The 19,067-nt window shown below is 38.2% G+C and overlaps 1 protein-coding gene across 2 annotated transcripts in view; it reads left to right on the top strand.

Moving 5' to 3' along the window:
- The first annotated feature begins 523 nt into the window (after positions 1-523).
- Positions 524-19,067, top strand: part of ak5 (adenylate kinase 5) — a 104,957-nt gene continuing 86,413 nt past the window's right edge. Inside the window, exons 1-5 of one of the 2 annotated variants that reach the window (XM_056264313.1) lie at positions 524-861; positions 2,196-2,349; positions 2,769-2,936; positions 7,110-7,282; positions 17,140-17,253. In XM_056264313.1, coding sequence (XP_056120288.1) covers positions 802-861; positions 2,196-2,349; positions 2,769-2,936; positions 7,110-7,282; positions 17,140-17,253 — 669 coding nt within the window. In that variant the 5' untranslated portion in view covers positions 524-801. Of the gene's footprint in view, positions 862-2,195; positions 2,383-2,768; positions 2,937-7,109; positions 7,283-17,139; positions 17,254-19,067 lie in introns of both variants that reach the window. The other variant, XM_056264305.1, reaches the window with a different exon arrangement.

The raw sequence follows: 19,067 nt of genomic DNA, 5'->3' as shown, positions 1-19,067 counted from the left end.
GATGAAATATGAAACATGAAAATGTCTAACCGTCAAAGATTGTAATATAATTATAATAAAAGGCTGAAATTCTTAAAAAATAACTTTGCCATAGTTTGTAAAAAATAATATGAATTCATGATGAGCAGTAAAGTCAAACATTTTGCGAAATATTTGCCAAGTTAAAGCAGTCGTAACTAACACGCACAAAATCTTGAATTTTTTATTGAAATAGATAATATGATATATTATGGATTGGATAAATGTTAAAATATTGTACACAGCATATATTATGTAAAATATGAATGATTCCACTATTAATTATTAATTAATGCAACATATTAAAAATATATAGGCGCCTAAATGCTTGAAAACGTTTTGTAAACATTGTGTGCCCACATAATTCAAGATGTATTCAAACTACATGTATGGTTTAAATAATGTAAACAGGCCTACCAAAACTTTTTAAGTGTGTTTTTATTTTCTCTCGCTAACATGCTGTGAACTCCAGAGACGCGCATCAGTCGCCAGAACGCGCGCGTCAGCTGGCCGAACACGCGAGTCTCTCTCTCCAGCGGCGCGCAGGTGTATCGCGTTGTGTCGGCGGATTCAAACACTGAAGTGAGACATTAAGAGAAGAGGTTAGACCAAGCATGTATACCATGCACAAAGATTTTACTGAGAACGAAGCTGTCTTTGTCCATCTAGTTTAGTCGGCACTTGGAGAATGCTTTAAGATCGCAACAACATCACGGATTCGTGAACCTGCAACAATCTACATACACTCAACTCAACAGCATCGATAGTTCTCCCGAAACAGACATGAACACCAACGACGCGAAGGAATACCTCTCCAGTAGAGAGATACCTCAGCTGTTTGAGGTGAGCATTTGTGTTGGAACTTTTGTTGTGGTGAAACCTAAAGATGTTTCCACATCATAGCCGTTACAAATAAAAACAATAACACGGAGAAGTTTCTAGCACCGGGATGTCTCACTGCAAAAGCGTATGCCTATATTGTTGATTCATTATTAAAGGGGTCATTATAAAGTTGATAATTTATAATTAAAAGGTATATGGTTGATTTATGTGAAGGCTTCGCATGCTGTAAATGATGTAAGCTGACTGGGTTGCTGAGTGTTGCATTAGATAGGCTATAGGCTATATAAATTAATATAAAATGAGGGTTACTTACGCCCTTGCTACTGTGTTTGCGTTTTTACGCACAAAGCTGCCGATCGTGTCGTTGTTTATTATGGTAGACGTGCTGTCAGAAGCGTACACATTATTTAAGTCAAGTCTTATAACAGGCTTATTTTGTAACTGTTAATAATTTTACAGTGACCAATTATTATTTTACTATTGTTGTGAAAACAGTAGGATCATTCTGAGTCTATAGGATTAGTGCTTATTTATGTGCTCTTGCTTAGAAAGTTTGTTTGCAATATCCTGGCCATATGATGCGAATGATGATGATTTGCATTAGGGTTTTTAGCCTATATCGAATGCATTGGAATGTGTATATTTTAGGAGCTGTCACTCTTTACAATTTCTTTTTCAACATTTTAATAACTTTTTTTTTTGCATTCTCTGGTTTATTTTAAATGGTCATGTGGTGTAACAAATACATTTTTTATTAGTTTGTTTAAATGTTCCATATAGTTGCTATTGGGGGTCATAAACTCGTCATGCATTACAGTTTTAAAGGAATAAACAATATGTTGTTAAAGTCATTTGAAAAGGTGTAACACTGCAACTGACTGTACTCATTGCATATATATGTATGTATATGTATGTATGTATGTATGTATGTATGTATGTACGTACATGCGTGTATACACACACACATACACACACACACACATATATATATATATATATATATATATATACGTTTATATATTATATTTTGATATTATAATACAAAAATAAATATTAAAAAACATAAAAATACATGTTTTTATATAATCTTTTGTGTGTATGTGTGTGTATACACGTACGCACAATAATGCATACATTTATACAGTATATATACATGTGTGTGTGTATGTTTTTTAATATACATTTTTTATTATAATATCAAAAAATGCTGCAGTATCCCTTAGTATGTGGAAAACTGGATTAGAACATAATAAAAAAAATCATGCTACCGGTATTTACAGTGGTAATTATGGATAAACACAGTACGACTCCCTGATCTGTCACTGATTTCCCAGAGTCTGCTGACGGGTCTGATGTACTACCGACCAGACGACCCTCTGGACTATCTAGAGACCTGCCTTAAGAAGGTGAAGGAGATCGGTGGGACTGACAAAGTTCGGTGGGACACGTTCGTCGGACAGGAGAAGAAGTCGTTACCGCCTCTCAATGGTGGGCAGTCACGCCGATCTTTTTTCCGGAACGGTGAGTAGGAGGTGTTGTCATCAGCCGACGCAACTCTAAATTGTAGGCGATGCTGAAATTCATGCAAACTAGAACTGGCCACAAACTGCTGTGTTGTTGGGTCTTGCACAGCAGGCCTGTTATTCATTATTTGGATCCTGTTAGAGCATGGAAACCATCGGTAGGGGTTTTCCTGTCTTTGTGCTGGGCAACATTGTTCTACCCACCTCGGGGCAATGAAAAAAGGCAAATGAATGCAAAGTACCTCTACAGTAAAAAATGTCATCTAAACAAAACCTATTCTTCCAATGATAGACTATCAGTGGGCTTTCCTCTGAAACGTTTGCATTGCATTGCTGAGGACTTCAGAAGCTCTCATGACTAACTATTTGCATTCTTCCACGCAGTTCTCCCGGACAGCCCCAACTTCCCCTATCGGAGGTACGAGCGCCTCCCACCCATCAACCAGTTTTCCATAGAGAGTGACTCAGACTTGTCTGAGACAGCGGAGCTCATAGAGGAATATGAAGTGTTTGACCCATCTAGACCCAGACCCAAAGTCATCCTTATTATAGGTAAGACCAAAGACTAGCTATATTTCATCACTGATAACAAGCCAATGGAGAGAAACAGGCATGGTGTCTGTGTATGTGCACTCGAAATTCCTGTCAAAACACACTATCATCTATCACTATCCTATGAAAACACACTATCATTCTTCAGAATGTTGAGTTTCTTTGAAATAAAATAATATTTTATTCAGCAAGGGTTTATTAAATTCATCAGTGACAGTAAGGACATGTTACAAAAATATTTCTATTTCAAATCAATGCTTTTATTTTTTAACTTTTCATTCAGGAATACATAAAAAAATGTATTACAGTTTTCAGAAAACTATTAAGCAATACAACTGTTTTCAGCATTGATAATAATAAGAAATGTTTCTTGAGCACTAAATCAGCATATTAAAATGATTTCTGAAGGATCATGTGACACTGAAGACTGGAGTGATGATGCTGAAAATTCAGCTTTACCATCACAGGAATAATATCATGGTAATAATATTTCCCACAATATAACTGTTTTACTGTATCTTTGATCAAATAAATGCAGCCTTGGTGAGCATAAGAGACTTGGCATAAAAATATTCTTTGAATGATGAATCTAACCTTTTGAACAGTAGTCTGTGTAATAATGTCTATTATTCATTAAAACTAGAGTTTTAAGCTTTACCGATTATGTGAGACATCCAAAGAAAATGACAACAACAAAAAAAACACATTCCCAGTAGGCATTGATAAAGATAATTTGCTTTGAATAAAAGCATCTAAATAAATGTCTATTGAATTTCTAATATCGGTTGATATTTAATTATTAATTAGAAGATTTAATTATGCATATTTATCACCTAGTCTATTTTTGCATTTAGATGACCTTTGCCATTATCTAATGTTCGCTTAAAGTTACTATAAATAAAGTTAGATAGAGATAAATTTAAATAAATTTAGAAAACTCTAAATGAAAATCCATTTTTCATAGTGTACATTATGTTGTGATGCCTAAATTCTCTTGAAAAGGTTCAAATGTTTTTTTATTAATTTGAACAAAATAATATTTTAATATTGCCTATAAAATAATTATTAGCTTATTTTTATTGGTGTCACTATTAGGTCCACGAAGAAGATTAGGGAGAAGGTTAGCACGCAAATAAAATAAATAACTTTAAAAAAGTAGGGATGCACGATATATCGGCCACCATATCGGTATCAGCCGATATATGATCCTTTTTAATGTTATCGGCCCGATAAGAAAATTTGGCCGATATATTAAAACCGATAATTAATTAATTATTTCCTTCCACTTAGACACTTCAGATGCGCACTGTGATAGTTTTGAACTGCTTAAAAATTATTGGAATCACTTCTAAAAAGTAAAACACGGTTAAGAGCAACATGTGCAGCGCAAGTCTGTCATATAGGCTACATAAAATTATAATGCGAACATCATAATTGTGTGCTTGAGACATGGATATTAATGGTGAGACTTTTGTTTTTGTAATCAGACTCTCAAATAATTATATAAAAATTTGGATTTAAATGTATCTGCCAGTTTATCGGTTATCGGCTTTCAAATATAAAGAATTATCGGTTAACGGTATCGAACCAAAATGTTGATATTGGTGCATCCCTAAAAAAACAGAGTAGCAACGTAACACTGTGCTCAAAACACCAACACCCAGACAATGAACAGAAAGAACTGAAGGGGTTAAATACACAAGATAATGGTCGATACCGTTAACCGATAATTCTTTATATTTGAAAGCCGATAACCGATAAACTGGCAGATACATTTAAATCCAAATTTTTATATAATTATTTGAGGGTCTGATTACAAAAACAAAAGTCTCACCATTAATCTCCATGTCCCAAGCACACAATTATGATGTTCGCATTATAATTTTATAAAAATTTGGATTAAAGAATTATCGGTTAACGGTATCGACCAAAATGTTGATATTGGTGCATCCCTAAAAAAAAAGGCCAAACAGAGTAGCAACGTAACACTGTGCTCAAAACACCAAAACCCAGACAATGAACAGAAAGAACTGAAGGGGTTAAATACACAAGATAATGAACTGAATGCAATCAGGTGTAATTTATCTGTTTAATCATATAATAAATAACCATTGAAACTAACTAGTTGCGGGAAAATGAGAACAAAGGAAAATGAACTAGAGAACTAAGCCAGGCAGAACAGGAACAGAACGGAGTGATAACGAAACCAAAACGGTTTCAATTGGTCAGGAGTTTAATAGCGCATCACTAGTTTATTTACACTGGTAACCACTGGACTAAAATAAGAGTCTTCCACTCAAAATGTGTTTGTCAGTTTTCAATTCAAGTAGGCTTTATTTGAGAACAGCAGTTTGCTGACTGATTTACTGGTGACGTAGTGAATGATGGGATCGTGAAATCAGAGACCCTCCCCTTGTCAAAATCCAATTATATGAGGTCAGTGGGGATGCATTTGAGATGGATACCTGCTGTAGACAAGGCCGCTGAGTGCTAATAGTTCAGGCTCTAGTGCTAATAGTTCTGTTGGACATTTCCCTCCTGCCTTATCAGACTTCCCTGAACAGCATATGCATGTCAGCTACGTTATTAACTGATGTCATTTGTGAGAGAAAACATTATCTGTGCTGAGCGTAACCCACAAGCAAATGAATGCGCATATTCTATCAGGCGAGTGACCACCCACCTCCAGCATTATCTCACTGAGATATTAGCTATAGGAATCGTTTCATGTCGCTGATCGGCATTCAATTTCATTTATTAAAATTGTCTGGGTTTTAATACTATTTTTTTATGTATGCTTTTCTGTGGCTGAAACTGAGCCTGATAACTGATATCAAATTCTGTCAGTAATTACTCACCCTCATGTTGTTCCAACCCCGTAAGACTTTCGTTCATCTTCGGAACACAAATTAAGATGTTTTTTATTAAATCTGAGAGCTGGATCACTCCTCCATAGGCTTCTTAAGGGATCCAATAACTTCCAGTCAGGTGTGTTGAGGCAAGCTGAACTCCGTAGGACAGTAGCCCACCTTAACCAAGTTCCGTACTGCAAACAGAGTATGTGTAAAAGGGTGTAACACATGACCCCCCCCCCCCCCCCAAACCAGTTCAGCACAAATACCGCCCTGCAGCCAATTTTAATGGGTAAGGGTGTTAGTGTTTAGTATTTGTTGCAGCATTAAGGCCTATTCACACCAAGAACGATAACGATAAATATATAAAAATCGTTAGATCAATACTCTGTTCGCAGTACGGAACTTGGTCCTGGTGGGTTACTGTCCTACAGAGTTTATCTTGCCTCAACACACCTGACTGGAAGTTCCTAATATGTCTAGTAAGACATTGATTTTTGATGGTTCAGGTGTATTTAATTGGGGTTGGAGCTAAAGGTGCGTTGACGCCGTGTCATAAGTACAGCAATTACGTGATTTCAACTTGTAAAATGTGTTCACGTCCTTGTAGAGCTCGTAATTACAGCTTGTAAGATGGGAATTGTTTGAGAGCTCCTACTTTTCCTACATTTAGGTGTTGATAGTGGTGTCATGGAAATTCATAATTTCCAGTACGAGGACGTGTTGCTCCAAATATAACGTCACGCGTTGACATCTTGATACCACGGTAATTACGACATGGTGCGTGCAGCATGAACTCTGCAGTGCTGCACACGCTGAATTATTTGTGGTGAAAATGAACATGGAATGACATGACAGTGTAGTAATTCCATCATTTACTACTGTCGACATATGACTTTCTGCCCTGGGTAAAGGAAGGAAGTTTTCCAGCTATGAACCCATCCTGCTTCCACAATGCATACATACCCACATACGAACTGCATACTCACTGTAAAGGGAATATGAGTGAAACAGGCATTACATATATTTTTCAGTGACTCTTTTTGCAGGTTAGATTGTTACACCAAAAGGTGGCGATAAGTGACTGTCTTTATGAATGAGTCATTGAATCATTCATTCAACAGATTTGTTAAAAAGTAATGATTCATTCGGGATCAAAACAATTAACTCTCTCTGTAAGTGAGTCGTTGAATTATTCACTCAACCGATTTGTTAAAAACACAAAAATGTAAGTTTACTTAACATTAACTTCTTTAATGAAATATGAAAAGCATATGCGACTGTACAGGTTCAAATGTCTCTCTGCTGTCTTCCCAAACAGGTGGCCCAGGCAGCGGTAAAGGTACACAGTGTTTGAAGATTGCAGAGCGCTATGGCTTTGAATATGTCTCAGTGGGTGAGCTACTCAGGAAGAAGATGATCCATAACGCCACCAGCAACAGAAAATGGAGTCTGATTGCCAGGATCATCACCAATGGGGAACTGGCACCACAGGTATGAAAAGGTCAAAGGCTCATACTGGTAATTGAATATGTTTTGAGAGGGTTACACATCTTTCCCACTTTTTTTTTTTACAAATCGCTTGGACAGATTTCTCAATACTTAGGTCACTTTTTCAAAACTCTTCACACAGTATTGAAATATATTCTGAATCCCAAAAAATGTGAATACTATCAAAGCAATTACCTGAACACTTACTCAAGTGTTAGTCTTTAAATTGCATTGCCATCGCCATACAAAAGGGGAAACTTAGGAATAATTTTGTACTGTAATGGAAACATGACTGTTACATATACGGCAGTGAATTATAAGCAGTAGAGGGTGTCATTCTTGTTTTGTAAAGAAATTTTACTAAAGAAAACATAATGCTACTTGTTGTTGTTAGTGATTTTTAGCTCATTGTTTTATAAGTGACAAAGTATGTTTGTTGGATGAAAACCTTTGCTATGTTTATGGAAGAATTACTTGAATTACTTGTGAAAATAACTGCTGTGCCAATATGAAAGTTGGTTAGGAGAACTGTGTGAAGAGTTTTGAAAAAGGGATCCAAGTATTGAGAAATGTGTCCTATAGCGATTGTAAATAAAACCTGTAATGCATGCTTATGACAATTTGTATTTAAGCAAAGAATATGTCCTTTAAAAATCAGTTACAAAAAAATATGAACTTGTAACATAATAAATTAATTGAAATTACCTATTAACAAATAGGTAGGTGATTTGTCCATGATTCATGACTTTTTAACATCAACATTTTAGGTTAAAATACATCTGTATAAGGGAAATGTATTGTAGGACCCAATCTTCTTTTTGCTTTCATTCATGATAAATTGAATAGAAATAACAAATAACATCCTGTGGTGTGGAACAAATAGTCCATGCCTTTCAGTTAATATGAGGTCATACAAAAATGATTGACAAACTGGAAAAATGTCGTTGCAAACCATTTCAGATAAACTACAGAATGTCGCACCCTTTAAAGGGGTCCTATTATGCATTTCCAGTTTTTAACTTTAGTTATAGTGTTATCAGTTGCAATTCTGGTGCCTCCGTCTAAACAACGCGACTTACATTCACATCACATGTTCATGTAGAGTAGAGTTACACTCACGGGACACTGCAATTCACAAAAGTACAGTATTTGCATGTGCTTTAAAGGAGAACTCCGGCGCAAAATGAACCTTTGGTCTAATAAAACATTGGTACCTAGTCAACCGTTCTCTGAGATTTGTTTTCATGATAATCGAATGTAAAGAGTTTTATCTCTAAAAACTGTTTAGTGTATAACGCTAGTAATGGGGGCATATAATAAGTAAAAAGAAATCGCTAGTTTATACCACTAACAAGGCTCAAAATAGCCCCACACTAACACAGTAACATAATGAGGGTCCCTACATGCAAAACGAAGCATTGAGAACTTTGTAAGTGTACAGACCGTTTAATAAGAAGATAAAGATAAAGACAGTCCACTTCGTGTATACAGACAGAAGCCATCTTTGGAAAACAGTCTTGACTAATCAAACCACGAACGACGTGCTAAGTGAGCTGAACTGTATGAAGTTCAGTGAACTTCTGAACTGTATGAATGGCGTTCGTGGTTTGATTAGTCGAGACTGTTTTCCAAAGATGGCTCCTGTCTGTATACACGAAGTGGACTGTCTTTATCTTTATCTTCTTATTAAACGGTCTGTACACTTACAAAGTTCTCAATGCTTCGTTTTGCATGTAGGGACCCTCATTATGTTACTGTGTTCGTGTGGGGCTATTTTGAGCCTTGTTAGTGGTATAAACTAGCGATTTCTTTTTACTTATTAAATGCCCCCATTACTAGCGTTATACACTAAACAGTTTTTAGAGATAAAACTCTTTACATTCGATTATCATGAAAACAAATCTCAGAGAACGGTTGATAGGTACCAATGTTTTATTAGACCAAAGGTTCATTTTGCGCCGGAGTTCTCCTTTAAAGCCTTGCCGGTTAAACGTTTCATTCGCGTGCTGATGCGCTGTTCTAACATGCGCTTTTCTGAGCGCATAGTGTTCTGACGATTTGTGCTGCCTTGTCGAAAAATGCTACCGTAGCGTGAATCGATCACAGAGAATGCCGATTAATATTGAATGAAATAAAATTATAATACAATTCTAAGTTATGAGTAGCTACTGTATACTGTAGACTACTGTTTTATTTTTAAAACGGTGTGAAAAGTAAAAATTATCATCAAATATTCATCTTTGACTTGTCAAAGCACACCTTTCCTTAGTAACTGAAACGTTCAGTTATTCTTGTTCAGCTGGCTGACCGTACAAATATTCATATGGTAGTTAGCCATTTTTAAAGGGAAATAACACATGAAAATTTACCTTTAAAAAAAAAAAAACTGAGTTTGCGCATGCGCATAACCAGTAAGTAGCAAATCTCGATGGGGTTGCATGAATCGTCAGAACACCGACCTTAAAGTGACAGTAGCTCATAGTAAACATGCTGCCGCTTGTCCTTAAAGAGATAGTTCACCCAAAAATGACAATTATATCATTATTTACTCACTCTAATGTTGTTCCAAACCTGTATTAATTTCTTTCTTGTGCTGAACACAAAAGAAGATATTTTGAAGAATGTGACTAACCAAACAGTTGCTGGTCCCCATTGAATTCCATAGCAGGAAAAAATATACTATGGAAGTCAACCCCATATTCTTCAAAATAAATGTCATTTTCAACAGAAGAGAGAAACTTATTCATGTTTAAAACAACTTGAGGGAGTAAATGATGACATAATTTTCCATTTCACATTAGTTTGCCTGTCAGTCACTTGCAAGATAGTAAAACCAACATGAAAAAGAATCGTGAATCGTGATTTTCCTGGAAAAAATCGTGATATGATATTTTTGCCATATCGCCCACCCCTACTTTCATCATAACTAACAGTTCAAACATGATGTAAATAAGATTTGTTGATTACAATCTAAGACTATAGATAAAAGGGACGTTGTTATAACGGGAGTTTTGGCGAGAGTCCAGAACTCTGTCATTGTTAAACTCATGATGACCACTTATATTTTAAAAGCTCAAGGAAATTAGAATCTTTAGTACATGACCCTGTACTTTTTGACCCATGTTTTTCATCCAGTACATGATGAAAAGATTCAAGAACTACAACGAACGACTCGTTTGGACTGCAATGCGATTTTTCCGAATCTTATGAAGTCACAATGTTCCTCATTTAAATAATCCCCGCCCACGGAATACAGGGATTAAAAGGGACGAGGCCTTGTTGAGCTGCATTTGAGAAGACAGTGTTGTCGCTATGTCAAAGAGACGCTGTTTTTTCTACAGCATTTTCCAAAACTAATTTGTTTGACCGTCCTGAGGCTGGCGAACTTAAAGTGGTTCAAACGTATTTTAAACACTGTTCCTGAACATTATAACCCCAACGTTTATCTGTGTGCTGCACATTTTATAGAGAACAGGTTATTTCTCTTGCTTTTAAGCTCTTGCTTTTGTAAGACAGTTCACCGCTCCTTGGGAAAATGAACCCTGGTTTTGTGATTGATTACTGTTTGTATTACCTTAGTTTTCGACAAATATCACAATTAATTGGTGGATAACATCGTATCTACAGTATAATGTTTAAGAAAATGACAAAAAACATACTGTGCAATCTGTGCTTACAAAGTCTGTACATGAAATCCGTTCTGGATGATCCTCTTGTTTGTTAAAATAGTCAGGGTCTGAATTGGTTTGAAATAACCTTAATATTTACACTAGAGAAGAACTCGCAGTTATGGAGGGGAGGGACATTTCCCGAACACGCGCTAAGCAGTGCCAATCACAACACACTGGTACAGCTAACCAATCACAGCACATGTCGTGTTTCGAGAAGGAGGGGCTTCATTGAAATCAGTGTGTTCGAGCCAGACTAAGGAGAGAGGTGCTGTAACAATTTAAAGTATGTGAAAAATAATGCAGTTTTTGAACAATCAAGCATGAAACCATATTCTAGTACACCCCAAAAACAAAATCAAGACTTCGTAAAAGGGCATAATAGGACCCCTTTAATACAATGCAGTGGACAGATGTATTTTTAGGTACTGTATAGAAAATAAAAAGTGTTTCTTAGATCTCATTATTAGATGTTTTAGCCATACTGAATTTGTTTGTCATAGATACCTGCAGAATTAAAATTAAGGGTGGATATAACATCACACCCTGAATGGTTAAAATGGTTTCTAGACCTTTTAAAACGACTCCAAAATAGCTATTTTCTGACTCTTTATGCATAAAGTGACTGTTTTTAAAGAGCTTACTGCATTTCTTCATTCTGTTTATATTACCAGACCTGACAATAGCACCACTTCCTAAGTTCCCTCCCTAAAGCAATGTACCCACACACCCTTTCCTGCATGTTAAGTTCCATTTGAGAACTAAGCACAGAAGTGTGTGGCGCTGGAAATGAGGGCACCATATTTTAGCGAGGAGGGTTTTGACAGAGAAACAGAAAACCTCCTACTGGGTGTTGATTCCCTGAAGAACTCCAGAAATGCTTTGTACGCTTTTAGAGGGGGCAGTCTATCTTCAAAGATTATTGACTTGGGGATAAAATGACCAACCCATGCCATTTAATCCTTAGCTGCATTAAATGCACCTTTGTACTGAGACACAGGTTGAGTCGAGCTTCTTGACACAGCCAGAGAAATAAAGCCACTTTCCACTAATGCCATCCTGGATTAGGGAAGCAAAGGAGACTTTTCCCAGACTGTAAAAGGAAACGTATAAGTGGACACGTCTCAAATCATATATTCTGTGGGTTGTATCATGATAAAGCTTTCATTTAAATCTTAAAACTTCTTTACTAGTGCAAAAATGTATTGAAGCTAAGCCACGAAAACAATTTGTTTCTAAACGTCTTTTGGCCGGTCTAGTCTCAGTAAAGCAATACGCAGGAATCATGTTGATGCCATCATGCAATCAGAGGTTGCACTATGAATAATATTTATCCATCTTTTTGGCAGACTGTGACATGGTATTTTTATCCGTCAATAAATGATTATAATGCATGTGGTGTTGATATCAGACCCTTTTCGTCTTACCAAGCGTCGTGTCGTGGGTTCTTGACTTTTGTTTATTTTTTATTCTGCTCTCACAGTGTGAAAAAGAAATTCACTGCGCAAATCTTCTCTCGCATCTCTTCGGGCACTTATTTTCTTCCCTTTTCTTACTTTCTAACTTCTGTAAGCATCTCTTTCTGAACTTTTCTAAGGTTAGAGAATCGCAATGTAATAATAATTTCTTCCTGCAAAATGTTGGAAAACATTTTAAATTATCTTTTGTAAAATTACATAGAAAATTCAACTAATTTAACTTCTAGATACTCTACCAGCTAGTTCCCAGATCCCAACATCTATGTTAGTTAGCCAGGATTATTTTTTATATATATAAATTTAACGTTGCAGTTCGGCGTTTTTCCTCTTTGTCGCCATCTCTGTTCGAAATCTGCAATTGCAGTCATTCGCAGAATTATCAACTTTACGTGAGTTGTACTTCAACACCCTCGACACCGCACAGCGCGGATGAACACAATGTTTGAGGAGAGTGTGCAGCTGTCAGTCACCGCGCCGGTGTGGATACTGGCATTCAGAATCACAGATTATCCTTTTTGGAAGTATGACCAACATAAGAATACGTCATCTGAACAAGAAAGAAACATCCACTTTTGTTCTGGTTCTGACATTGCAGTTATTAGAGCTTGCATTGCAGCTGATTAAATCTAACGATCGCTTATAAGTTCTCATATCACGCAAAACTATGCAAAGTATACTTTGTTCTCAAATTGTTAATGTTAACAACGTCAGCATTGCGTGACTACTAATGTATGTAATGTCCTTCCAATGTATGTAATGTCCTTGCGACAATGTATCCTTGTTTTCGCATGGGTCCGGTTGCAGTCTCTTTTTTTCTCTAGCCACTCCGAAGTCCGAACTAAGTCTTTTGCATTTTACAGCGGGTGAATCTGTTGTCACACTGGTAATTGTCGTTTGAACCTTTCTGGATCCGCCATCAAATTGATAAGTTTAATTATATCAAGTGCTGTGAGAAAAGGCTATAAATCTCCACCTCCAACATCCTCACACGCAATATAGCCTACTAGCCGAGACTCTTCTTTATGTGTACAGATGTGACGTAATGACGCAAAGACATGCTCTAATCTCCCGCGGGCGGAAATCCACCAGTACCACTGGAATTAAAAACATTATTACAAGCTTACCGCTTTGAATCGAGCTAAGGCAAGCAGATAGTTTTGAACAATGGCTGGTTATGTATTTTCTCAAATATGTTTTTTATATAATTTTTAACCCCAAAAAAGCTACGGACTGCTGCTTTAATGTTCCCTTTAGGTTTGGAGAGTGTTCACCTAACATTAAGGTTAATTTATGGTTATATAAATAAAATAAAAAATATTAATAATTAGACAGTGTTCCATGTCAGTTCTTGGTTGTTCAGTTCTCTGCAAGCATATGGTTGCAAAAATAGAACCTAAAAAGAATGTTGCTAGAAGGAATTTGTTCCTGGAAAAAACAACAAAACGGGAATCATACGCTATAACATTAAGGGAATGTATTTGCTGGGATTATTTCTGAATACCAGAAAAACTAATGATATGCTTGAAAAAAAGGGGGAAAGACCACTAAACTTGCCACTCTGCTGGTCCTTCTGAATGATCACAAAGTCACGAGGGAGGTTATATGTATACTTTAACAGTTTGAATGACACATTTCATAATTTATTGTTTTGTGAATTTGTCACAATGCACAATGTACAATGCACAATGCTTTAGGATTAAGCAGTTAAATCCTATAAAATATATTAAAAGAAAGAAAAAACATTGTTAAGATGCAGCTGTGAGTAAATTGTTAAGATATCTTTTTCATTTCACAGGCAATTATTGAAATCTTAGAGGTCCAGCAGCAAAAAACGTCTAGGTTACAACTGTAACCTCTGTTACCTGAGAACAGGGAACGAGACACTGCGTCGATGACACTATTGAGGAACGCCCTCCACGTGAACTGGTGTCTGAAAAACTATCCTATCACGGCAATCGATATTGACCGGCGTCACTACTAGTGCGACCCGGAAGTATAAAAGGGGCACCTAGAGAACATGTCATCCACTTTCGTCTGAAGGGACTGTTCAGCAGGCATCCCCGAGGCATGGCTAACGACGCAGTGTCTCGTTCCCTGTTCTCAGGGAACAGAGGTTACAGTCGTAACCTAGACGTTCCCTTTCGAAAGGGAACTCGCATTACGTCGATGACGCTATTGGGGAACAATGTACAATCCCACTATGCTGAGGGGAGTGCATGCCAATTATGGCTCGTGACAAAAACGTCAGAACTGGCAGTTTCAACCTGAAATGCCAAGAACACACTTCGGGTCACATACACATAATGTCAGTGACATTATTCCCAATGGTCACTGCCTCAACGTGGCTTCAACGTGGCCTCCGAACAACGGAAGGCCTACCAAGACCGCTCAAAGGCTTGAAACCAACAGCTTCCATGGAAGGGCTTACTTTAAGGGAGTATGGCCAGGGGGTCCGAAAGGAGTCCCGTCCAGTCATTTTCTGAGGGGAACATAAAGTCAACCCCACATGCCACCAGGGAGGCTGACCTGGTCAAATTGATTGGCCTAGTCTTGCCAACAACCTGTCTGTTTCCTGACACTTAATGCCTTTGCAATGCTAAGCATCCAACTCGTATGGGGAGCCTATAGGGCCCCTAATAAGGGGGGCGCCACCAGCTCTTGTGCTGATCTAACCGGGAGGCCTCGTGAGAGTCCTTCGACCTTCCGACCAGACTTAGAGAGTTAAGTATTCAAACAGAGCAATCCTCAGATAGCTTCTGGAACACCATCCTCAGCCTGATAAGTACTGACCAGACTCTGGGCTAAAATCAAGGAGGCTCCATGGGGTCTCTTCCCTTCACGCGCTGCTACGCGCTGGATTCGGGTTGTAAATCCTCTTCACCCTCATCAGGCATCTCCTGCTTTCTTGGGCTGCCAGCAGAGCACTCACTGTCAGATCAGAGGATGTTAGTGACAACACATCCTCATACAGCAGCTCAAATTCGCGAGCCTCCGAGGGGCATGGGAGATAAACAACTCTCTCAAACTCCTCGGCGAGCTCCCTCTGAAACCCCACGATTCTAGTCTCTGCTCTGCCTCAGCGCGAGCGGGACCTGAATCGCCTGGCACAGATGTCTGTCCCTCTTCCCTCGAGAAGAGGGCCAGACGAGAGCGGAGTTTTTTTAGAGGAAAACTCTCACATTCTTCACAACCAGATGCATGCTCTGAGCCCAAACAATAAACGCACAAGTTGTGTGTGTCATCTGGTGTCAGAAACCTGAGACACGGATCCACACACGTCTTGAAACGCTTATCACTTGCCATAATTGTTCTTACCTTTTTCAGGTGATTTGTAAATCAGACAAAACAGTCCCTGAAGACGAAAAGAGGATGACATGTTCTCTAGGCGCCCCCTTTATACTTCCAGGTCACACTAGTAATGACTTCATAGGCTGTCGCCGGTCAATATCGATTGCCGTGATTGGATAGTTTTTCAGACACCGGTTCACGTGGAGGGCGTTCCCCAATAGCGTCATGGACGCAGTGCGAGTTCCTTTTCGAAAGGGAAAGGAGAGTTTAGTTTGAATTAAGTCAATGGTGAAAACTTGTGATTATCATACTTCACTAAAACTATACTTAAAAAAAATGTATGATATAACCCATTTAAATCGTCATATTTAAATGAATCGGTTTCCATGATCTTTTGGGATTTTGAGTTTATTGCACATACGGTTCTATAAGAAACCCATGCAGGGGACTCTCACTTCGTTATGGTTATGGTCGGTTATGGGTGAATTTGGCAATTCAGAGCAATTTTACTATGTGTAAATGGTGAATCAAAGCAGCAATTATACAGTTTACCTTTGATGCCACACAGACACATATTATGTAATCTAATGTCGATTATTGATTCAGATGCACAGCAGACCGAACACAACTTTCATGCATTTTATCATCTACTCTATCAAAACCACTTACAGATTTGCAAATTAGGATAGCTGGCTTTATTTCTGGATGTATTTGATGTCATAATGATATCATGTGGTTGGCGGTCGTCTTCCATTCTAAAAATATCCTCTGCTTTGAACCGTCCCTGGATCGCTTCACATAGTGATAGAAAACTGTAAAAAATTACATTTGATCATGCAAATTACATTCCATACTGGGCAACAAATGATGACTGATGTAAGACTTATTTTTAGAGCAATCTGGTACTGACGCTAGATCTCCGTTGTAAATAATGCCAACCACATCATCCGATTTGCTACGCTTGAATATATATTCTCCCTCCAGCGCTTAGGAACATTAAAATTATCTGAAAATGTCGCTGCACTCCTCAATTACACTAGAAATCCCACAGAATGGGATATGTCACCAAGTTGATGTGTTATTTATTAATTTAACCCTTTCAGAAAGCTGCTTAAAGAAATGCAGGGAATGTTCTAAAATACTCTTGTGAATTATGGAATGACTGCCTTAGAAGACCAACTCATCTGAGAAGTCATGTCCCCATCTTTCATACAAACTGATTCACTGTGCTGTTTAAAATAGCCCAGAATTACAAAGCACATTTCCCTGCAGGTACTTGATCTATGAGGACAAAATTGCTAGAGAAATGAGGTTTATTACTGTCAAATTAGTTTCAGTCTGTAAAAATTGCAATGTTGCTACAGCATTTTTCATTGTGGTTCGAATGTATTATTTTTACCTGAGTATGTTTATTCCTTCCCATTAGGAAACCACCATAACTGAGATCAAGCAGAAGATCATGAAGATCTCAGAGGCCAGCGGTATAGTTATAGACGGCTTCCCTCGAGATGTGGGACAAGCGCTTTCTTTTGAGGACCAGGTGAGTGCATTTACTTGTGGTGCCTGATAGAGCAATACTTTTACCTTGTGGATCCACTAACATTGAAGAAATGCATTTATAGAGTTATAAACTTGAGATCTGATTTTAATATTGTAATCTGCTATGCAATGATGTGAAATGTTTATGACAAACCTCACTGCCTTCACCATAGCGACTGGCTGACACCTGCATTTTCATGATTTTTTTATACATTTTTGACTTGTCACTCTGCTTCACTGTCGATCCCACAATCAGCCGTGTAAGATATGCCACTCAGCTCCAATAGAGAATGTACTGAAAACACCCTCTCATTTCTACTCATTTTCTACATTGCTCCTGGAGACCCACAGTCCTGCAAAGTTTATTTTCAACCTATTTTCAAGTGATCCTGATGAGCTTGATTAGCTGCTTCAGGTGTGTTTGATCAGGGTTGGAACTGAACTCTGCAGGACTGTGGGTCCTTAGGAGCAGAGTTGAAGACATTAAAAAAAGCACCTTAATGGCGAGTTCAGACTGCACGATTTTCAAAAAAATCGGGTCACTGTTGTTTTCACACTGCATGACTATCTGGGGTAACATTCAGTTGCTGCTGTGTTCACACTGCACGATGGATCGGGGACAGGAGGTTTCACACTGCATGACTTTACAAAAGAAAGAATCGCCGACAACTTCTGCCTGGTCCGCAAACTACGTTTCACTACCAAACAAACGCGAGAAGTGATAGGAAATAACGGAAGATCACGCGTGCGTGAGACCGGAGTTCTCGCGCGACACTGAATTGGTTATTAAAAATGATAGCCTACAAATTGTCTGAGCACTGATTTGTAGCGAAAATGAAAAGAAAAAAAAAACAGTTTATGCAGGAAATGGTTGGGAAGACGAGGGGAGCAAGGACTGTGTTTTGCAAAGAGAGTTGGGGGTTAATAAATAAATAATTTTGCAAATGTCCTGCTGTTGCTTCTGGTCACGCAAATGTTTGTGCTTTGTTTCTGTTTGATATAATTGTAAATATAGGCCTATCTATTAAAATACTACTAAATATTCTAGTAATCGGGCTTAAATCGGGCTTAAAATCATGTAGTGTGAACTAGGCTTTAAGAGTGTTGCATATAATCCCTTCAATGGTTCTCTTAGGTAAGGGAAACCGTTAAGCCTAGTTCACACTACATGATTTTAAGCCCGATTTAAGCCCGATTTGCAAATCGTTGAGCTCGCCGACAGGTCAGGGTGTTATCGCGTGCAAATCGCGGGGGATTAGCGGACGATGGACGCTCGCCAATCTGTTAGTATGAAAGAGCCAACAACGCATCAAAGACGCTCGCTGACGCCTCGCAGACGCGTCGCCGAGCCCAGAAAAATATCTAGCATGCTAGATATCCAGAGCTGTCGCCCGACTCAACCTCAGTGATGTCATGAGCTACAGCCAATCAGAGCAAGGCATTGGTTGCTCCAATCAGAGCAAGGCATGGGTCTTCGTCTTCTTCGCTGGGTATTTGCGCGTGTGCTGTTTCGCGTCATTTCCGGCTCGTTTTATCGCGTAATTTTTTGTGACAAAACGTGGTTTGTAGACAAGATAGAATCGTTGGGTGACAGAGTTGTTGTCAACTCGTGTAGTGCGTTACCTCCTGTTGCGGATCAATCACGTTGTGTCGTGTGGTGTGAACAGCTCAACAACTTGAACACTCCTGATTTCACAGAGAGCAAGTCATGTAGTGTGAACCGCACAGTTCAGCCCGACGTTTTAAAATCATGTAGTGTGAACTAGGCTTTAAGTGTTTCACGACAGCGACCCAGGTTTTGCCGTTATAAAATTC

Source organism: Rhinichthys klamathensis, unplaced genomic scaffold (assembly GCF_029890125.1).
Source record: "Rhinichthys klamathensis goyatoka isolate OS25496 unplaced genomic scaffold, OSU_Roscu_1.1 h1tg000011l_1, whole genome shotgun sequence".
NCBI lineage: Eukaryota > Metazoa > Chordata > Actinopteri > Cypriniformes > Leuciscidae > Rhinichthys > Rhinichthys klamathensis.
Note: the sequence above shows the minus strand (reverse complement) of the source record. Positions and strands in the feature narration are given on the sequence as shown.